At 30.0% G+C, this 24,740-nt stretch overlaps 1 protein-coding gene across 2 annotated transcripts in view; it reads left to right on the forward strand.

The window, feature by feature from the left end:
• The first annotated feature begins 390 nt into the window (after nucleotides 1–390).
• The window catches only part of LOC143230959 (secreted frizzled-related protein 3-like), a 63,783-nt gene continuing 39,433 nt past the window's right edge, over nucleotides 391–24,740 (forward strand). The window contains exons 1-2 of one of the 2 annotated variants that reach the window (XM_076465320.1): nucleotides 391–1,075; nucleotides 13,471–13,509. In XM_076465320.1, coding sequence (XP_076321435.1) covers nucleotides 661–1,075; nucleotides 13,471–13,509 — 454 coding nt within the window. In that variant the 5' untranslated portion in view covers nucleotides 391–660. The remainder of the gene's footprint in view (nucleotides 1,076–13,470; nucleotides 13,510–24,740) is intronic. The other variant, XM_076465318.1, reaches the window with a different exon arrangement.

Consider the following 24,740-nt stretch of genomic DNA (forward strand, 5'->3'; position numbering starts at 1 on the left):
TTCTACTCAGCAGGAATAAAAATAAGAGCTTTACCTGAGTTCATGATTATAAAGTCTTGGTTCTCCGCCAGAGCGGCGTTCTTTGAACCAACGTTGCCGGTGAAAATATTTCTGTAAGATGGCCTGGCAAGATTCTGTGATGTAATAACTTTTCGGCAGACGGAATGCTTGGAAGTGTCGTCTTGGTGACTGGTGGTTGTCAAGGCAGCTATAAAAATACTCTATCTTTCATCACAAAACTGTCATACTGCAACATAAAGTTATCTCTGTCTTTTATTTTTCTTTAGAAACGCTTGGAACTTTTAAAATGCTATGAAATCAATACAACGTAAAACGTAATATGAGATCTGGCGAAAGGTTGAGTAATCCCACCTTTTTCCTAGTTCGGAAGGTATAGGTGGTTTATGCACCTAGGTTTTCGTGTTCTTCTTGACCTGTGTTGGATTCGAAAACATTTTACTGGCTACATTTCTCAGATAATTTACATAAAACATATAACAAGTTAAGTATCAAAATTTGAAAGTTTTCCTCTTCTCCAACATTTTATAGCGTTACTTCGTACTGGATGAGTCATACTTAAGAAAGCATACACCCGATGGTGACGAATGTGGCTTTGATAAGCATCTCCTCAGAGCACAACACACGATACTCGCGACGACCATGTTGGGTTTTCTACATATGCTTGCCACGGCAGCAACGGTTTACTCGTGCGAACCTGTGGAGATTCCCATGTGCCTGAACATGCCTTACAATATGACTCGTATGCCTAATCTGATGCATCACAGCACCCAAGAAAATGCCATGTTAGCATCAGAGCAGTTTGAAGTTCTGGTCAAGACACGATGCTCTCCGTACCTCCCGTTCTTCTTGTGTTCTCTCTACGCCCCCATCTGTACCATGGAGTTCTCCATTGAGGCAATTCCTCCTTGTCGCAGTGTTTGTGAGCGAGCACGTAAGGGATGCGAACCCTTGCTAAACAGATTCAATGTTTCTTGGCCCGACTATTTGGACTGCACAGAATTTCCAATCTATGAAAGAAGTGTTTGTATAACTCCAGAAGCTATATTTAATAACGGTAAGTTTTATCTGAAATAAAGTAACTGATTCAGAGCTATAACAACGCTATTGTAACTGTGATGTATGTGCAGTAGGATGGAAGGACTGCATAATACATGGTGGCCCAAACATTAGAAATGTTCCGTAAAATATAAACAGTAAATAAGTCGTTCAAACGTATTCCAACAACTAAATATTCTATTAATTAAATATTTTAACAACAAAAGATTGTAACAACTAAAATATATTGTAGCAATTTTAAATATTGTAACAACTACATATTCTAAAAACTAAAATATATTGTAGCAATTTTAAATATTCTAACAACTAAACTATTCTAACGACTAAAACATTGTATCAACTAAAATATTCTAAGAACTAAAATATTCTAACAACTGAAATATTGTAAAACTAAAATATTCTTAAACCTAAAATATTGTAACAACTAAATATTCTAATAACTAAAATATTGAACTAATCACCGAGTTGACAAAAATATATACCAAAAAGTAGGAACAATATAAAGAAATATATATGTAAAAACGGCTCGTTTGGGTTGAGAAAATTTTTTTACGAAGAAGAGTGAACAACGTTTCGACCTTCTTCGGTCATCGTCAAATTCACAAAGAAAGAAATAGGTAACTGACCGGAAGCTGACCACATGTTTCAAAGGGGTTGTGTAACTAAGTGTCGGAACGTAGAGGGTGGGCTTAGATGTTTGAATATATAATTTTATATTATTTATTTTTATTATTTATATTATTTTTTAATATAGGTATAAAGGTGTTCCTTTGTATTGGTTTATTTTGGGCTTAAGTTGTCGTATAAGTAAGGCTTCTTTAATTTTGCATTTCTTTATGTTTGTTTTTTTATTTACTATTTGAGTGTTTTCTATGGTTATGTTGTGTTTATTTGACTTGCAGTGTTCGAAAACGTGTGAAGGTGACTTTTTATGTTCTTTAAATCTGGTTTCCATTTTTCTGCTTGTTTCTCCAATATACTCCATCAGTTATACTCTTTCTTTCTTTGTGAACCTGACGATGACCGAAGAAGGTCGAAACATTGTTCACTCTTCTATGTAAAATATTTTCTCAACGCAAACGAGCCCTTTTTACATATATATTTCTCTACAAGTGGGTTTTCTCGACATCACTGATGAAACATATATCAAAAAGTAAAAACTGTATAAACGAAACACCGTGTTAAGATATATATATGAAAAAGTTAAAACTCTATAAATGAAACACCGAGTTGAAAAACATATGTCAAAAAGTAAGAACACTATAAACAAAAACACCCAGTTGAAAAACATATATCAAAAAGTAAAAACTGTATAAAGAAAACATCGAGTTGAAAAACATACATGAAGAAGTAAAAATTATAAACAAAACATTGAGTTCAGGCCCGGTATGGCCAGGTAGGTTAAGGCGATCGACTCGTAACCCGAGGGTCACTGGTTCGAATCCCGATCGCACCAAACCTGCTTGCCTTTTCAGCCGTGGGGGCATTGTAATGTGACGGTCAGTCTTACTATTTATTGATAAAAGAGTATCCCAAGAGCTGGCGGTGGATAGTAATGACTAGCTGCCTTCCTTCTAGTCTTACACTGCTAAATTAGGGACGGCTAGCGCAGATAGCCCTTGAGTAGCTTTGCGCGAAATTCAAAACATATACCAAAAAGTAAAAATTATATAAACAGAACACCGAGGTCAGAAAACATATATCAAAAAGACAAAACACTATAAAGAGAACACCCAGTTGAGAAAACTTATATGAAAAATTAAAAACACTATAAACGAAACACCGTGTTGAAAAACATATATCAAAAATTGAAAACTCTATAAACAAAACGCCTAGTTGAAAACATGTATGAAAAAGTAAAATCTCTATAAAGAAAACATTGAGTTGAAAAAACATATATAAACAAGTAAAAACACTATAAACAAAACATGGAGTTGAGAAAACATATATCAAAACTTAAAAACTGTAAACAGAACAAAGTGTTGAAAAACACATATCAAAAAGTAAAAACACCATAAAGAAAAGATCGAGTTGAAAAACCATATATCAAAAAGAAAACTCTATAAACAAAACATCGAGTTTAGAAACATATATCGAAAATTAGAAACACTATAAACAAAACATGGAGTGGAAAAAAGATATATAAAAGACTAGAAACTCTATAAACAAAACATCGAGTTCAGAAAACATATATCGAAAATTAGAAACGCTTTAAACAAAACATGGAGTGGAAAAAGATATATAAAAGACTAAAAACTCTATAAACAAAACATCGAGTTCAGAAAACATATATCGAAAATTAGAAACACTATAAACAAAACATGGAGTGGAAAAAAGATATATAAAAGACTAAAAACTCTATGAACAAAACATCGAGTTCAGAAAACATATATCGAAAATTAGAAACACTATAAACAAAACATGGAGTGGAAAAAAGATATATAAAAGACTAAAAACTCTATAAACAAAACATCGAGTTCAGAAAACATATATCGAAAATTAGAAACACTATAAACAAAACATGGAGTGGAAAAATGATATATAAAAGACTAAAAACTCTATAAACAAAACATCGAGTTCAGAAAACATATATAGAAAATTAGAAACACTATAAACAAAACATGGAGTGGAAAAAAGATATATAAAAGACTAAAAACTCTATAAACAAAACATCGAGTTCAGAAAACATATATCGAAAATTAGAAACACTATAAACAAAACATGGAGTGGAAAAAAGATATATAAAAGACTAAAAACTCTATAAACAAAACAACGAGTTCAGAAAACATATATAGAAAATTAGAAACACTATAAACAAAACATGGAGTGGAAAAAAGATATATAAAAGACTAAAAATTCTATAAACAAAACATCGAGTTCAGAAAACATATATCGAAAATTAGAAACACTATAAACAAAACATGGAGTGGAAAAAAGATATATAAAAGACTAAAACTCTATAAACAAAACATCGAGTTCAGAAAACATATATCGAAAAGTAGAAACACTATAAACAAAACATGGAGTGGAAAAAAGATATATAAAAGACTAAAAACTCTATAAACAAAACATCGAGTTCAGAAAACATATATCGAAAATTAGAAACACTATAAACAAAACATGGAGTGGAAAAAAGATATATAAAAGACTAAAAACTCTATAAACAAAACATCGAGTTCAGAAAACATATATCGAAAATTAGAAACACTATAAACAAAACATGGAGTGGAAAAAAAGATATATAAAAGACTAAAAACTCTATGAACAAAACATCGAGTTCAGAAAACATATATCGAAAATTAGAAACACTATAAACAAAACATGGAGTGGAAAAAGATATATAAAAGACTAAAAACTCTATAAACAAAACATCGAGTTCAGAAAACATATATCGAAAATTAGAAACACTATAAACAAAACATGGAGTGGAAAAAGATATATAAAAGACTAAAAACTCTATAAACAAAACATCGAGTTCAGAAAACATATATCGAAAATTAGAAACACTATAAACAAAATATGGAGTGGAAAAAAGATATATAAAAGACTAAAAACTCTATAAACAAAACATCGAGTTCAGAAAACATATATCGAAAATTAGAAACACTATAAACAAAACATGGAGTGGAAAAAAGATATATAAAAGACTAAAAACTCTATAAACAAAACATCGAGTTCAGAAAACATATATAGAAAATTAGAAACACTATAAACAAAACATGGAGTGGAAAAAAGATATATAAAAGACTAAAAACTCTATAAACAAAACATCGAGTTCAGAAAACATATATCGAAAATTAGAAACACTATAAACAAAACATGGAGTGGAAAAAAAGATATATAAAAGACTAAAAACTCTATAAACAAAACATAGAGTTCAGAAAAGATATATCGAAAAGTAGAAATTATAAACGAAACACCGTATTGAGAAACATATAACAAAAAGGAGAAACTCTATAAAGAAAACATCGACTTAAAAAACACATATCAAAAAATAAAAACACAATAAACGAAACATCAAATTGAAGGAACAAGAATAACAAAGTAAAAACACAATAAACAAGACATCAAATTGAAGGAAGAAGAATAACAAAGTAAAAACACAATAAACAAAACATCAAATTGAAGGAACAAGAATAATAAAGTAAAAACACAATAAACAAGACATGAAATTGAAGGAAGAAGAATAACAATGTAAAAACACAATAAACAAAACATCAAACTGAAGGAAGAAAAATAACAAAGTAAAAATACAATAAACAAAACATCAAATTGAAGGAACAAGAATAACAAAGTAAAAACACAATAAACAAAACATCAAATTGAAGGAACAAGAATAATAAAGTAAAAACACAATAAACAAGACATCAAATTGAAGGAAGAAGAATAACAAAGTAAAAACACAATAAACAAAACATCAAATTGAAGGAACAAGAATAATAAAGTAAAAACACAATAAACAAGACATCAAATTGAAGGAAGAAGAATAACAAAGTAAAAACACAATAAACAAAACATCAAATTGAAGGAAGAAAAATAACAAAGTAAAAATACAATAAACAAAACATCAAACTGAAGGAAGAAGAATAACAAAGTAAAAACAATAAACAAGACATCAAATTGAAGGAAGAAGAATAACAAAGTAAAAACACAATAAACAAGACATCAAATTGAAGGAAGAAAAATAACAAAGTAAAAATACAATAAACAAAACATCAAATTGAAGGAACAAGAATAACAAAGTAAAAAACACAATAAGCAAAATATCAAATTGAAGGAACAAGAATAATAAAGTAAAAACACAATAAACAAGACATCAAATTGAAGGAAGAAGAATAACAAAGTAAAACACAAATAAACAAAACATCAAATTGAAGGAAGAAAAATAACAAAGTAAAAATACAATAAACAGAACATCAAATTGAAGGAAGAAGAATAACAAAGTAAAAACAATAAACAAGACATCAAATTGAAGGAACAAGAATAACAAAGTAAAAACAACAAACAAGACATCAAATTGAAGGAAGAAGAATAACAAAGTAGAAACACTATAAACAAAACTCCGAGTTGAATAAACATATATTAAATAGTACAAACTCTGCAAACAACACATCGAGTTGAAGAAACATATATAAAGAGTAAAACTTTTTAAAGAAAACATCGAATTTACAAAACACATATCAAAAAATAAAAACACTATACACAAAACATCGAGTTCAGATAACATATATTAAAAATCAAAACACTATAAATAGAACACCGAGTTGAGAAAACATATCAAAAAGTAAAAACTATAAGCAAAACATCCAGTTGAAAAATCATATGTCAAAAAGTAAATATCCAATAAACAAAACATGGAGTCGAAAATCATATATCAAAGAGTAAAATCTATAATAAAACATCAATTTGAAAACATATATGAAAAAGTGAAACCACTCTAAACAAAACATCCAGTTCAAAACATATATTAAAAAGTAGAAACGCTATAAACAACACAACATGTTGAAAAACATATCAAAAAAGTAAAACTCTATAAAGAAAACATCGAGGTTGAAAAACAAGAATCAAAAGTAAAACTGTAAAAAAATCCGTGTTGAAAACATGTATCAAAAGTAAAAACTCTATAAACAAAACATCGAGTTGAGAAAACATAATTTAAAATTAAAAGCTCTATAAACAGAACATCGAATTGAAAACATATATCAAAAGGTAAAAACTCTATAATCAAAACATCGAGTTGAAAAACATAATTTAAAATGTAAAACTCTATAAACAAAATATAGAGTTGAAAAAACATATTTTAAAATGTAAAAACTCTATAAACAAAACTTTGAGTTTAGAAAACATATATCAAAAATTAAAAAACACTATAAACGAAACACCGTGTTCAAAAACATATGTCCAAAAGTAGAAACTCTATAAAAAACATCGAGTTGAACAACATACATCAAAAAGTAAAAACACTATAAAGAAAACACCGTATTGAGAAGCATATACCAAAATGTAAAAACTCCATAAACAAAAGATCAAGTTCACAAATCACATATCAGAAAGTAAAAACTCTACACGCAAAACTTCGAGATCTCAAAACACCTATAAAAGTAAAAACACTATAAACAAAACACCGGTTTGAGAAAACATATATCAAAATTGAAAACACCGTAAACGAAACACTGTGTTCAAAAACATATATCAAAAAGTAAAAACTATAAACCTAACACCGAGTTGAGAAAATATATATCAATAAGTAAAAACTGTATAAACTAAACACTGTGCAGAAAAACATATATCAAAAAGTAAAAACTATAAACAAAACATCGAATTCAAAAAACATAAATCAAAAAGTGAAATCCCTATAAACAAAATATCGAGTTGAGAAAACATATAACAAAAGTAAAAACTCTGTGAAATAAAACACCAGTTGAAAACATATAGCAAAAGTGAAAACACTATAAGCAAAACATCGAGTTGAGAAAACATAAATCAAAAAGTAAAAACTTTTTTATACAATGATAAACCAATATTTACCTGGTAATGATAATATAGTAGTCACTTTTGTGTATGAAGTTAAACTAATATTTAGAAATGATAAACTATAATACACGTTTTTGTATAATGATAAAACTAATATTTACCTGGTAATAATAAACTAGTAATCACTTTTCTGTGTGATAGCCCTCGTGTAGCTTTGTGCGAAATTCCAAAACAAACAAACAAACTTTTCTGTGTAATCATAAACTAACATTTCCCTGATATTGGTAAACTAATATAAACTTTTCTGTGTAATCATAAACTAACATTTCTCTGATATTGGAAAACTAATATAAACTTTTCTGTATAATGATAAACTAATATTTCCCTGATATTGGTAAATTAATATAAACTTTTCTGTATAATGATAAACTAATATTTCCCTGATATTGGAAAACTAATATAAACTTTTCTGTATAATGATAAACTAATATTTCCCTGATATTGGAAAACTAATATAAACTTTTCTGTATAATGATAAACTAATATTTCCCTGATATTGGTAAACTAATATAAACTTTTCTTTTTAATGATAAACTAACATTTCCTTGATATTGGTAAACTAATTTAAACTTTTCTGTATAATGATAAACTAATATTTCCCTGATATTGGTAAACTAATATAAACTTTTCTGTATAATGATAAACTAATATTTCCCTGATATTGGTAAACTAATATAAACTTTTCTGTATAATGATAAACTAATATTTCCCTGATTGTGGTAAACTAATGTAAACTTTTCAGTATAATGATAAACTAATATTTCCCTGATATTGGTAAACTAATATAAACTTTTCTCTATAATGATAAACTAATATTTCCCTGATTGTGGTAAACTAATTTAAACTTTTCTGTATAATGATAAACTAATATTTCCCTGATATTGGTAAACTAATATAAACTTTTCTGTATAATGATAAACTAATATTTCCCTGATTGTGGTAAACTAATTTAAACTTTTCTGTATAATGATAAACTAATATTTCTCTGATATTGGTAAACTAATATAAACCTTTCTGTATAATGATAAACTAATATTTCCCTGATTGTGGTAAACTAATGTAATCTTTTCAGTATAATGATAAACTAATATTTCCCTGATATTGGTAAACTAATATAAACTTTTCTGTAGAATGATAAACTAACATTTCCCTGATTGTGGTAAACTAATTTAAACTTTTCTGTATAATGATAAACTAATATTTCCCTGATTGTGGTGAACTAATGTAAACTTTTCTGTATAATGATAAACTAACATTTCCCTGATATTGGTAAACTAATGTAAACTTTTCTGTATAATGATAAACTAATATTTCCCTGATTGTGGTAAACTAATATAAACTTTTCTGTATAATGATAAAGTAATATTTCCCTGATATTGGTAAACTAATATAAACTTTTCTGTATAATGATAAACTAACATTTCCTTGATATTGGTAAACTAATATAAACTTTTCTGTATAATGATAAACTAATATTTCCCTGATTGTGGTAAACTAATATAAACTTTTCTGTATAATGATAAAGTAATATTTCCCTGATATTGGTAAACTAATATAAACTTTTCTGTATAATGATAAACTAACATTTCCTTGATATTGGTAAACTAATATAAACTTTTCTGTATAATGATAAAGTAATATTTCCCTGATATTGGTAAACTAATGTAAACTTTTCTGTATAATGATAAACTAACATTTCCCTGATATTGGTAAACTAATGTAAACTTTTCTGTATAATGATAAAGTAATATTTCCCTGATATTGGTAAACTAATATAAACTTTTCTGTATAATGATAAAGTAATATTTCCCTGATATTGGTAAACTAATGTAAACTTTTCTGTATAATGATAAACTAACATTTCCCTGATATTGGTAAACTAATGTAAACTTTTCTGTATAATGATAAACTAATATTTCCTGATTGTGGTAAACTAATATAAACTTTTCTGTATAATGATAAAGTAATATTTCCCTGATATTGGTAAACTAATATAAACTTTTCTGTATAATGATAAACTAACATTTCCTTGATATTGGTAAACTAATATAAACTTTTCTGTATAATGATAAACTAATATTTCCCTGATATTGGTAAACTAATGTAAACTTTTCTGTATAATGATAAACTAATATTTCCCTGATTGTGGTGAACTAATGTAAACTTTTCTGTATAATGATAAACTAACATTTCCTTGATATTGGTAAACTAATATAAACTTTTCTGTATAATGATAAAGTAATATTTCCCTGATATTGGTAAACTAATGTAAACTTTTCTGTATAATGATAAACTAATATTTCCCTGATTGTGGTGAACTAATGTAAACTTTTCTGTATAATGATAAACTAACATTTCCCTGATATTGGTAAACTAATGTAAACTTTTCTGTATAATGATAAACTAATATTTCCCTGATTGTGGTAAACTAATATAAACTTTTCTGTATAATGATAAAGTAATATTTCCCTGATATTGGTAAACTAATATAAACTTTTCTGTATAATGATAAACTAACATTTCCTTGATATTGGTAAACTAATATAAACTTTTCTGTATAATGATAAACTAATATTTCCCTGATATTGGTAAACTAATGTAAACTTTTCTGTATAATGATAAAGTAATATTTCCCTGATATTGGTAAACTAATATAAACTTTTCTGTATAATGATAAACTAACATTTCCTTGATATTGGTAAACTAATATAAACTTTTCTGTATAATGATAAAGTAATATTTCCCTGATATTGGTAAACTAATGTAAACTTTTCTGTATAATGATAAACTAATATTTCCCTGATATTGGTAAACTAATATAAACTTTTCTGTATAATGATAAACTAATATTTCCCTGATATTGGTAAACTAATGTAAACTTTTCTGTATAATGATAAACTAATATTTCCCTGATATTGGTAAACTAATATAAACTTTTCTGTATAATGATAAACTAATATTTCCCTGATATTGGTAAACTAATGTAAACTTTTCTGTAGAATGATAAACTAACATTTCCCTGATTGTGGTAAACTAATGTAATCTTTTCAGTATAATGATAAACTAATATTTCCCTGATATTGGTAAACTAATATAAACTTTTCTGTAGAATGATAAACTAATATTTCCCTGATTGTGGTAAACTAATGTAAACTTTTCAGTATAATGATAAACTAATATTTCCCTGATATTGGTAAACTAATATAATATTTTCTGTAGAATGATAAACTAACATTTCCCTGATTGTGGTAAACTAATGTAAACTTTTCTGTATAATGATAAACTAATATTTACCTTACTTTTTATTCTGTTTAGAACAGGCTGATTGAACTACGTCATTCGTGTTTGTTTTTTTAAAACTTTTCGTCACGTGAGTGTCATGTAGGAATTAATGTCTAGACATTTTCTTTAGTCTTACATGCTTTCCAAACATAGACGTGGTTTCCATAACAACCGATTTAGCAGGACTCTGAAGCATATTTCGTATAAATACCAATTTGTAAACTAATTCCGGAATGAGCAAGTTTCTCATATTTTCCAGTCTGTTTAGTGATTAATGAAGTTCCTGTTTAGACCACGCTCATGACTTTATCCTTTATTTTGTTCTCTATAAAGTTGGACGAATTACTTTAATACAATCTAGTTTAGTAAATATTACAGTCTTGCTTCAAATATATCCTATAAATTAGTTATACGGAATGTTGTTGTTTTTACATTCAATTCTTATATTCACTCCATATTTATCATACGTAACAAAGATATTACGAAATTAGTGTATGCAATAGTCAGCTATACAACATTAAGGACATTATAATATGTAATTTGTTGTATTCTAGGAACATTTAAATGAATAATAACTATGCTTAATTTTGTTCAGCTTTAATTTAAATTAAAACATTCTTATTATGGCTGTGTTAATCGTAATTACCTGTGTTATGTTACCACCAACCTTATATGTTGTTATGGTAACTCTTACATGTTGATATAGTCACTTTAGCCTTATGTAATTTTGCGGTAACTAACCTTTTTTGTTGTTATGACGATAGTTAATTCGTTTGTTGTTATGGTGACTGTTTTATTACTTTGGTTTAACATCATAGAGATATTTTTATAAATTATAATTTCAAACTTATAATATTTCCTATTTGTTAGTGCAGTATTTATTTGCATTTATTGCATAACTAAACGCTCTGACATAGCCGAATAGTTACCATGGCTGTAATCAGAATTCAATCATTTCGGGTTAGCCTCACGTGCTTATCAGAATTATCGAGCAAAGTGACAGAAGAGCTGTCTGTCATAACTAAACGCTCTGACATAGCCGAATAGTTACCATGGCTGTAATCAGAATTCAATCATTTCGGGTTAGCCTCACGTGCTTATCAGAATTATCGAGCAAAGTGACAGAAGAGCTGTCTGTCATAACTAAACGCTCTGACATAGCCGAATGGTTACCATGGCTGTAATCAGAATTCAATCATTTCGGGTTAGCCTCACGTGCTTATCTGAATTATCGAGCAAAGTGACAGAAGAACTGTCTGTTCACTGACGTCTATAATTTTTAACTGATCAACTGAACTTAATTAATAACACCCGCAGCCATTTCCTGAGCTATTTCAATCAGACCGAAGTGAAAAGAAAATACGTCTATGTGCCTTCAATATCTGGAAACATAAGCCACTAAGCCTTATCCAGCTCAGAAACATTTGACATACGTGCTTGTTATCTTCCCAGTATTAATTCTACATGTTGGTATACTTATAACGTTAATATTTCTTTTATATGTCTAACATTAGTTTTATTTCGGATCTTAACATTATATGTTTGTTGTAGTATTAATATAAATAAATTATACCATATACATATTATAAAGTACGTATTGTTTTAACGTATTCTATTTTTATAAAACGCTCTGCCGTTGTAACGAGTTCTTTTGTTATAACCTGCTCCAATGTTGTAACGAGTTCTTTTGTTATAACCTGCTCCAATGTTGTAACGTGATCTATCATTATAATGAGTTTTGCTCTTGTAACCCTCCTCTGTTATCGTAACGTGTTGTATCTTTGCAATCAGTTTTATCGTTTTTACGTGCTATATTGTTGCAACGTGAACTCTTGATGTAACTTGTTTTATCGTTGTAAGGTGCTCTACTGTTGTAACTTGTTCTGTTGGGTATTTCTTTTGGATTGTTCGGTAGAAGTAATGTGAAATCTAGTCCACATAACAATAACAACTTGGTTTTAATTAATCACTTTTATATATTGCTAGACCTAACTACATAAACGTTTCAATAGAAACGTCTAGATCTGATTAATTCTAACTCACAAATACACTTCATAAATCGCTTACAAAATACCCTCTCTAATTGTAACAATAAATTATTGATTCGATCATACACAAAGAGACATTACTGTTTTCAATACAAACGTGCAGGTTTGTCATTCATACATTGGATGTATGTTTGTAAAATGTCCAACATAAACGTACATGTTTGTTATGTCTTCAGTATTAACGCGCGTGTTTGCTATTCTGTAATATATTAAAATGTGTGTTTACCATGTCTTTAATATTAACGTACATGTTTGTTATGTCTTCAGTATTAACGCGCGTGTTTGCTATTCTGTAATATATTAAAATGTGTTTACCATGTCTTTAATATTAACGTACATGTTTGTTATGTCTTCGGTATTAACGCGCGTGTTTGCTATTCTGTAATATATTAAAATGTGTGTTTACCATGTCTTTAATATTAACGTACATGCTTCTTATTCCACAATGTATTGACATATGTGTTTCTTATGTGTTGAATATACTTGTTCACCCTATGCAATGTTAATGCATATTTTGTTATATTTACAGAGCAAAAAGAAACAACAACACAAGAAAACCCAAACAGAAGTAAGTTCCTGTTTTTCTTCAAACAACCTTCGGTTTTAACAACACAAGGAAAGATTCAAACTTTAATTCTAGCTAAGTAATTTTGATTAGCGGAGACAACTCTTAAACTATTAGATGGAACATTGGTAGTTAAGTAGGATATTAGTTGTTACAATAGCAGAGAAAGGTTTGGATCTCAATTTAGATAGATAGGATATCGGTTCTCATGACAGCTAAGAAATACTTCGGTTTTTGCGGATCAAGATGTAATATTGGTTGTCACGATAACCAGATAAATATTTGTTTTCACGCTAGTTATGGATGATATCACTTCTTACGGTACTAGATAGGATATTTGTTTTCACGCTAGTTACACAGGATACCAGTTCTTACAGTACCAGACAGGATATTTTAACGCTACTTTAGGATATTTGTTTTAACAATAGTTATATATGATATCAGTTGTTATGGTACTACGTAGGATATTTGTTTTAACAATAGTTATATATGATATCAGTTGTTATGGTACTAGGTAGGATATTTGTTTTAACAATAATTTTATATGATATCAGTTGTTATGGTACCAGGTAGGATATTTGTTTTAACAATAGTTATATATGATATCAGTTATGGTACTAGGTAGGATATTTGTTTTAACAATAGTTATATATGATATCAGTTGTTATGGTACTAGGTAGGATATTTGTTTTAACACTACTGAAGTAGGATATCAGTTCTTACGGTACTAGATAAGATATTTCTTTACATTAGTTATGTGGGATATCAGTTCTTACGATACTAGATAGGATATTTCTTTTCACGTTTTTAGAATGGTATCAGTTTCTAGTTAGTAGATAGGATATTTTTTCACTCTAGTTATATAGGATTCCAATTTTTAGGGTACTAGATATGATATTTGTTTTCACACTAGTTATTAAGGTATCAGCTCTTACGGTACTAAAGATGATATTTGGTTTTACTCCAGATGTGTGGAAGATCAGTTCTTATGGTACTGGAGAGGTTACTTGTTTTCACGGTCTTTATGTAGGTTATCAGTTGTTACGGTTCTTGATAGGGTATCTGTTTTAACGCTAGTAATGTAGGGTATCAGCTCTTATGTTACTGGAGGAGATATTTTTCTAACGTTACTTATGTATTACTTCATTTCTTATGGTACTAGACAGGATATTTGTTTTCACGTCAGTTATTAAGGTATCAGTTCTTGTGGTACCAGATAGTATATTTGTTTTCACGTTAGTTATGTAGGATATCAGTTCTAACTGTACTAGATAGGATATTTATTTTAATTCTTGTAATGTATTGTATCAGTTCTTACGGTACTAGATGGGATATCGTATTAATGCTAATTATGTAGGATATCAGTTCTTACGGTACTAAATACCGCATTTGATTTCAAGCTAGTGATGTAGGATATCACTTGCTAGTGTACTACGTAGGATATTTGTTTTCACGCTCGTTATATACGATATCAGTTCTTATGGTGCTATATATGATATTTGTTATGACGTTAGTGATATAGGATATTAATTGTTACAGTACTACATAGGATATTTTTTTCATGTTAGTTATGTAGGATATCACTTCTAACGGTACTGGGTAGGATACTTGTTTTAACGCTAGTTATGTAAGATATCAGTTGTTACTGTACTAGATAGGATATTTGTTTTAACACCAATAATGTAGGGTATCAGTTCTTACTTTACAGGATTACATATTATTTTAATGCTAGTTATATAGGATATCAGTTCTTACGGTACTAGATAAGATATTTGTTTACACGCTTGTTATGTAGGATATCAGCTAGGTAGGATATTTGTTTTAACGCTTGTAATGTAGAATATCAGCTCGGTAGGATATTTGTTTTAACGCTAGTTATGAAGATATCAGTTGTTACTGTACTACATAGGATATTTGTTTTCACGCTAGTCACATAGGATATCAGTTCTGACGGTACAAGATAGGATATTTGTCTTCACGTTTGTTATGTAGAATATGTGTTGTTATGGTACTAGATATGATATTTGTTTCACGCTAGTTGTATAGGATATTTGTTTTCACTCTGGTTATGTGGAATATCAGTTGTTATGGTACTAGATAGGATACTGATTTTCACGCAAGTTAAGTGGAATATCAGTTCTTACGGTACTAGATATTAGTTTGTGTTAATGCTAGTTTTGTAGGATCATAGTTCTTAAGGTACTGAGTAGGATCATTGTTTTCGCGCTAGTTATGTGTGATATCAGTTCTTACGGTAGTACTAGATATTATTTTGTGTTAATGCTAGTTTTGTAGGATCATAGTTCTTAAGGTACTGAGTAGAATCATTGTTTTCACGCTAATTATGTGTGATATCAGTTCTTACGGTAGTACTAGATATTATTTTGTGTTAATGCTAGTTTTGTAGGATCATATTTCTTAAGGTACTGAGTAGGATCATTGATTTTCACGCAAGTTAAGTGGGATATCAGTTCTTACGGTACTAGATATTAGTTTGTGTTAATGCTAGTTTTGTAGGATCATAGTTCTTAAGGTACTGAGTAGGATCATTGTTTTCGTGCTAGTTATGTGTGATATCAGTTCTTACGGTAGTACTAGATATTATTTTGTGTTAATGCTAGTTTTGTAGGATCATAGTTCTTAAGGTACTGAGTAGAATCATTGTTTTCACGCTAGTTATGTGTGATATCAGTTCTTACGGTAGTACTAGATATTATTTTGTGTTAATGCTAGTTTTGTAGGATCATAGTTCTTAAGGTACTGAGTAGGATCATTGTTTTCACGCTAGTTATGTGTGATATCAGTTCTTACGGTAGTACTAGATATTATTTTGTGTTAATAATAGTTTTGTAGGATCATAGTTCTTAAGGTACTGAGTAAGATCATTGTTTTCACGCTAGTTATGTGTGATATCAGTTCTTACGGTAGTACTAGATATTATTTTGTGTTAATGCTAGTTTTGTAGGATCATAGTTCTTAAGGTACTGAGTAGGATCATTGTTTTCACGCTAATTATGTGTGATATCAGTTCTTACGGTAGTACTAGATATTATTTTGTGTTAATGCTAGTTTTGTAGGATTATAGTTCTTAAGGTACTGAGTAGAATCATTGTTTTCACGCTAGTTATGTGTGATATCAGTTCTTACGGTAGTACTAGATATTATTTTGTGTTAATGCTAGTTTTGTAGGATCATAGTTCTTAAGGTACTGAGTAGGATCATTGTTTTCACGCTAGTTATGTGTGATATCAGTTCTTACGGTAGTACTAGATATTATTTTGTGTTAATGCTAGTTTTGTAGGATCATTGTTCTTAAGGTACTGAGTAGGATCATCGTTTTCACGCTAGTTATGTGTGATATCAGTTCTTACGGTAGTACTAGATATTATTTTGTGTTAATGCTAGTTTTGTAGGATCATAGTTCTTAAGGTACTGAGTAGAATCATCGTTTTCACGCTAGTTATGTGTGATATCAGTTCTTACGGTAGTACTAGATATTATTTTGTGTTAATGCTAGTTTTGTAGGATCATAGTTCTTAAGGTACTGAGTAGGATCATTGTTTTCACGCTAATTATGTGTGATATCAGTTCTTACGGTAGTACTAGATATTATTTTGTGTTAATGCTAGTTTTGTAGGATCATAGTTCTTAAGGTACTGAGTAGGATCATTGTTTTCGCGCTAGTTATGTGTGATATCAGTTCTTACGGTAGTACTAGATATTATTTTGTGTTAATGCTAGTTTTGTAGGATCATAGTTCTTAAGGTACTGAGTAGAATCATTGTTTTCACGCTAATTATGTGTGATATCAGTTCTTACGGTAGTACTAGATATTATTTTGTGTTAATGCTAGTTTTGTAGGATCATATTTCTTAAGGTACTGAGTAGGATCATTGATTTTCACGCAAGTTAAGTGGGATATCAGTTCTTACGGTACTAGATATTAGTTTGTGTTAATGCTAGTTTTGTAGGATCATAGTTCTTAAGGTACTGAGTAGGATCATTGTTTTCGCGCTAGTTATGTGTGATATCAGTTCTTACGGTAGTACTAGATATTATTTTGTGTTAATGCTAGTTTTGTAGGATCATAGTTCTTAAGGTACTGAGTAGAATCATTGTTTTCACGCTAGTTATGTGTGATATCAGTTCTTACGGTAGTACTAGATATTATTTTGTGTTAATGCCAGTTTTGTAGGATCATAGTTCTTAAGGTACTGAGTAGGATCATTGTTTTCACGCTAGTTATGTGTGATATCAGTTCTTACGGTAGTACTAGATATTATTTTGTGTTAATAATAGTTTTGTAGGATCATAGTTCTTAAGGTACTGAGTAGGATCATTGTTTTCACGCTAGTTATGTGTGATATCAGTTCTTACGGTAGTACTAGATATTATTTTGTGTTAATGCTAGTTTTGTAGGATCATAGTTCTTAAGGTACTGAGTAGGATCATTGTTTTCACGCTAATTATGTGTGATATCAGTTCTTACGGTAGTACTAGATATTATTTTGTGTTAATGCTAGTTTTGTAGGATTATAGTTCTTAAGGTACTGAGTAGAATCATTGTTTTCACGGTAGTTATGTGTGATATCAGTTCTTACGGTAGTACTAGATATTATTTTGTGTTAATGCTAGTTTTGTAGGATCATAGTTCTTAAGGTACTGAGTAGGATCATTGTTTTCACGCTAGTTATGTGTGATATCAGTTCTTACGGTAGTACTAGATATTATTTTGTGTTAATGCTAGTTTTGTAGGATCATTGTTCTTAAGGTACTGAGTAGGATCATCGTTTTCACGCTAGTTATGTGTGGTATCAGTTCTTACGGTAGTACTAGATATTATTTTGTGTTAATGCTAGTTTTGTAGGATCATAGTTCTTAAGGTACTGAGTAGAATCATTGTTTTCGCGCTAGTTATGTGTGATATCAGTTCTTACGGTAGTACTAGATATTATTTTGTGTTAATGCTAGTTTTGTAGGATCATAGTTCTTAAGGTACTGAGTAGGATCATTGTTTTCACGCTAATTATGTGTGATATCAGTTCTTACGGTAGTACTAGATATTATTTTGTGTTAATGCTAGTTTTGTAGGATCATAGTTCTTAAGGTACTGAGTAGAATCATTGTTTTCACGCTAGTTATGTGTGATATCAGTTCTTACGGTAGTACTAGATATTATTTTGTGTTAATGCCAGTTTTGTAGGATCATAGTTCTTAAGGTACTGAGTAGAATCGTTGTTTTCACGCTAGTTATGTGTGATATCAGTTCTTACGGTAGTACTAGATATTATTTTGTGTTAATGCTAGTTTTGTAGGATCATAGTTCTTAAGGTACTGTGTAGGATCATTGTTTTCGCGCTAGTTATGTGTGATATCAGTTCTTACGGTAGTACTAGATATTATTTTGTGTTAATGCTAGTTTTGTAGGATCATAGTTCTTAAGGTACTGAGTAGAATCATTGTTTTCGCGCTAGTTATGTGTGATATCAGTTCTTACGGTAGTACTAGATATTATTTTGTGTTAATGCTAGTTTTGTAGGATCATAGTTCTTAAGGTACTGAGTAGAATCATTGTTTTCACGCTAGTTATGTGTGATATCAGTTCTTACGGTAGTACTAGATATTATTTTGTGTTAATGCTAGTTTTGTAGGATCATAGTTCTTAAGGTACTGAGTAGGATCATTGTTTTCGCGCTAGTTATGTGTGATATCAGTTCTTACGGTAGTACTAGATATTATTTTGTATTAATGCTAGTTTTGTAGGATCATAGTTCTTAAGGTACTGAGTAGAATCATTGTTTTCACGCTAGTTATGTGTGATATCAGTTCTTACGGTAGTACTAGATATTATTTTGTGTTAATGCTAGTTTTGTAGGATCATAGTTCTTAAGGTACTGAGTAGGATCATTGTTTTCGCGCTAGTTATGTGTGATATCAGTTCTTACGGTAGTACCAGATATTATTTTGTGTTAATGCTAGTTTTGTAGGATCATAGTTCTTAAGGTACTGAGTAGGATCATTGTTTTCGCGCTAGTTATGTGTGATATCAGTTCTTACGGTAGTACTAGATATTATTTTGTGTTAATGCTAGTTTTGTAGGATCATAGTTCTTAAGGTACTGAGTAGGATCATTGTTTTCGCGCTAGTTATGTGTGATATCAGTTCTTACAGTAGTACTAGATATTATTTTGTGTTAATGCTAGTTTTGTAGGATCAGTTCTTAAGGTACTGAGTAGGATCATTGTTTTCACGCTAGTTATGTGTGATATCAGTTCCTTACGGTAGTACTAGATATTATTTTTGTGTTAATGCTAGTTTTGTAGGATCAGTTCTTAAGGTACTGAGTAGGATCATTGTTTTCACGCTAGTTATGTGTGATATCAGTTCTTACGGTAGTAATAGATATTATTTTGTGTTAATGCTAGTTTTGTAGGATGAGTTCTTAAGGTACTGAGTAGGATCATTGTTTTCATGCTAGTTATGTGTGATATCAGTTCTTACGGTAGTACTAGATATTATTTTGTGTTAATGCTAGTTTCGTAGGATCATAGTTCTTAAGGTACTGAGTAGAATCATTGTTTTCACGCTAGTTATGTGTGATATCAGTTCTTACGGTAGTACTAGATATTATTTTGTGTTAATGCTAGTTTTGAAGGATCATAGTTCTTAAGGTACTGAGTAGGATCATTGTTTTCACGCTAATTATGTGTGATATCAGTTCTTACGGTAGTACTAGATATTATTTTGTGTTAATGCTAGTTTTGTAGGATCATAGTTCTTAAGGTACTGAGTAGGATCATTGTTTTCGCGCTAGTTATGTGTGATATCAGTTCTTACGGTAGTACTAGATATTATTTTGTGTTAATGCTAGTTTTGTAGGATCATAGTTCTTAAGGTACTGAGTAGAATCGTTGTTTTCACGCTAGTTATGTGTGATATCAGTTCTTACGGTAGTACTAGATATTATTTTGTGTTAATGCTAGTTTTGTAGGATCATAGTTCTTAAGGTACTGAGTAGGATCATTGTTTTCACGCTAGTTATGTGTGATATCAGTTCTTACGGTAGTACTAGATATTATTTTGTGTTAATGCTAGTTTTGTAGGATCATAGTTCTTAAGGTACTGTGTAGGATCATTGTTTTCGCGCTAGTTATGTGTGATATCAGTTCTTACGGTAGTACTAGATATTATTTTGTGTTAATGCTAGTTTTGTAGGATCATAGTTCTTAAGGTACTGAGTAGGATCATTGTTTTCACGCTAGTTATGTGTGATATCAGTTCTTACGGTAGTACTAGATATTATTTTGTGTTAATGCTAGTTTTGTAGGATCATAGTTCTTAAGGTACTGAGTAGGATCATTGTTTTCACGCTAGTTATGTGTGATATCAGTTCTTACGGTAGTACTAGATATTATTTTGTGTTAATGCTAGTTTTGTAGGATCATAGTTCTTAAGGTACTGAGTAGGATCATTGTTTTCGCGCTAGTTATGTGTGATATCAGTTCTTACGGTAGCACTAGATATTATTTTGTGTTAATGCTAGTTTTGTAGGATCATAGTTCTTAAGGTACTGAGTAGGATCATTGTTTTCGCGCTAGTTATGTGTGATATCAGTTCTTACGGTAGTACTAGATATTATTTTGTGTTAATGCTAGTTTTGTAGGATCAGTTCTTAAAATACTGAGTAGGATCATTGTTTTCACGCTAGTTATGTGTGATATCAGTTCTTACGGTAGTACTAGATATTATTTTGTGTTAATGCTAGTTTTGTAGGATCAATTCTTAAGGTACTGAGTAGGATCATTGTTTTCACGCTAGTTATGTGTGATATCAGTTCTTACGGTAGTACTAGATATTATTTTGTGTTAATGCTAGTTTTGTAGGATCAGTTCTTAAGGTACTGAGTAGGATCATTGTTTTCATGCTAGTTATGTGTGATATCAGTTCTTACGGTAGTACTAGATATTATTTTGTGTTAATGCTAGTTTTGTAGGATCATAGTTCTTAAGGTACTGAGTAGAATCATTGTTTTCACGCTAATTATGTGTGATATCAGTTCTTACGGTAGTACTAGATATTATTTTGTGTTAATGCTAGTTTTGTAGGATCATATTTCTTAAGGTACTGAGTAGAATCATTGTTTTCACGCTAGTTATGTGTGATATCAGTTCTTACGGTAGTACTAGATATTATTTTGTGTTAATGCTAGTTTTGTAGGATCATAGTTCTTAAGGTACTGAGTAGGATCATTGGTTTCACGCTAGTTATGTGTGATATCAGTTCTTACGGTAGTACTAGATATTATTTTGTGTTAATGCTAGTTTTGTAGGATCATAGTTCTTAAGGTACTGAGTAGGATCATTGTTTCGCGCTAGTTATGTGTGATATCAGTTCTTACGGTAGTACTAGATATTATTTTGTATTAATGCTAGTTTTGTAGGATCATAGTTCTTAAGGTACTGAGTAGAATCATTGTTTTCACGCTAGTTATGTGTGATATCAGTTCTTACGGTAGTACTAGATATTATTTTGTGTTAATGCTAGTTTTGTAGGATCATAGTTCTTAAGGTACTGAGTAGGATCATTGTTTTCGCGCTAGTTATGTGTGATATCAGTTCTTACGGTAGTACTAGATATTATTTTGTGTTAATGCTAGTTTTGTAGGATCATAGTTCTTAAGGTACTGAGTAGGATCATTGTTTTCACGCTAGTTATGTGTGATATCAGTTCTTACGGTAGTACTAGATATTATTTTGTGTTAATGCTAGTTTTGTAGGATCATAGTTCTTAAGGTACTGAGTAGGATCATTGTTTTCGCGCTAGTTATGTGTGATATCAGTTCTTACGGTAGTACTAGATATTATTTTGTGTTAATGCTAGTTTTGTAGGATCAGTTCTTAAGGTACTGAGTAGGATCATTGTTTCACGCTAGTTATGTGTGATATCAGTTCTTACGGTTGTACTAGATATTATTTTGTGTTAATGCTAGTTTTGTAGGATCAGTTCTTAAGGTACTGAGTAGGATCATTGTTTTCATGCTAGTTATGTGTGATATCAGTTCTTACGGTAGTACTAGATATTATTTTGTGTTAATGCTAGTTTTGTAGGATCATAGTTCTTAAGGTACTGAGTAGAATCATTGTTTTCACGCTAGTTATGTGTGATATCAGTTCTTACGGTAGTACTAGATATTATTTTGTGTTAATGCTAGTTTTGTAGGATCATAGTTCTTAAGGTACTGAGTAGGATCATTGTTTTCACGCTAATTATGTGTGATATCAGTTCTTACGGTAGTACTAGATATTATATTGTGTTAATGCTAGTTTTGTAGGATCATATTTCTTAAGGTACTGAGTAGAATCATTGTTTTCACGCTAGTTATGTGTGATATCAGTTCTTACCGTAGTACTAGATATTATTTTGTGTTAATGCTAGTTTTGTAGGATCATAGTTCTTAAGGTACTGAGTAGGATCATTGTTTTCACGCTAGTTATGTGTGATATCAGTTCTTACGGTAGTACTAGATATTATTTTGTGTTAATGCTAGTTTTGTAGGATCATAGTTCTTAAGGTACTGAGTAGGATCATTGTTTTCGCGCTAGTTATGTGTGATATCAGTTCTTACGGTAGTACTAGATATTATTTTGTGTTAATGCTAGTTTTGTAGGATCATAGTTCTTAAGGTACTGAGTAGAATCATTGTTTTCACGCTAGTTATGTGTGATATCAGTTCTTACGGTAGTACTAGATATTATTTTGTGTTAATGCTAGTTTTGTAGGATCAGTTCTTAAGGTACTGAGTAGGATCATTGTTTTCACGCTAGTTATGTGTGATATCAGTTCTTACGGTAGTACTAGATATTATTTTGTGTTAATGCTAGTTTTGTAGGATCATAGTTCTTAAGGTACTGAGTAGGATCATTGTTTTCACGCTAATTATGTGTGATATCAGTTCTTACGGTAGTACTAGATATTATTTTGTGTTAATGCTAGTTTTGTAGGATCATATTTCTTAAGGTACTGAGTAGAATCATTGTTTTCACGCTAGTTATGTGTGATATCAGTTCTTACGGTAGTACTAGATATTATTTTGTGTTAATGCTAGTTTTGTAGGATCATAGTTCTTAAGGTACTGAGTAGAATCATTGTTTTCACGCTAGTTATGTGTGATATCAGTTCTTACGGTAGTACTAGATATTATTTTGTGTTAATGCTAGTTTTGTAGGATCAGTTCTTAAGGTACTGAGTAGGATCATTGTTTTCACGCTAGTTATGTGTGATATCAGTTCTTACGGTAGTACTAGATATTATTTTGTGTTAATGCTAGTTTTCTAGGATCATAGTTCTTAAGGTACTGAGTAGGATCATTGTTTTAACGCTAGTTATGTGTGATACTAGTAGTTTCTTTTCCACATACGATGTTTAACGTTATCTGGGTGTCAGGTCTTATGGTACCAGAGGGGATATTGTGTTCATGCTTGCTATGCAGAATGCCAGTTGTTACGGTACTAAATAGGAAAATTATTTTCTCGCTAGTTATGTAGGATATCAGTAATTACTGTACTATATAGGACATTTGTTTTAATGCTAATTATATAGGATATAAGTTCTTACAGTACTAGATATGATATTTGTGTTAACGCTAGTTATGTAGGATATCAGTTCTAACGTTTGCTAGGAACGGTATTTATTTTGTACTTGTATAGTTATAACGCAGTTACACAACCGGTTCTGTTGTATAATTGACTTAAAATCATAGAAGTGGTGTTGTTGTTCAGTAATAAGCATTCCTTAGAACCACAGCTGATGTATAGTTAATAAATAACCGCAGAACCACTGTTCTTGTACATTTAACACGAAATCATTGAACTGGTGTTGTTGTGTGGATAATATATAATCTTAGACCTAGTCTTGTCGTATATTTATTACATAATCTGAGAACTTTTGTTATTGTGTAGTTAATAGGTAATCATAGAGCCACAGTTTCTGTTTAGTTAATCATAGAACTAGTCTTGCGTAGTTAATACATACATGCTGTATTTTTAAGTGCTTTGTTTTAATAAAAGGTCTTTGTGGGCAGTTATCGAATCGCGATACTCACCAACATGTTTGTTTTATTTTTTAATTGCAACCAGAATAATTATCATTGAATTTCCAGATATAAACAAATGATTGAAAAGCCAGAATAAGAAAATATTAAACGAAACTGATTCGTTAAAGTGATTTTTATTCTT

Source organism: Tachypleus tridentatus, chromosome 1 (genome assembly GCF_004210375.1).
Source record: "Tachypleus tridentatus isolate NWPU-2018 chromosome 1, ASM421037v1, whole genome shotgun sequence".
In the NCBI taxonomy this organism is placed as follows: domain Eukaryota; kingdom Metazoa; phylum Arthropoda; class Merostomata; order Xiphosura; family Limulidae; genus Tachypleus; species Tachypleus tridentatus.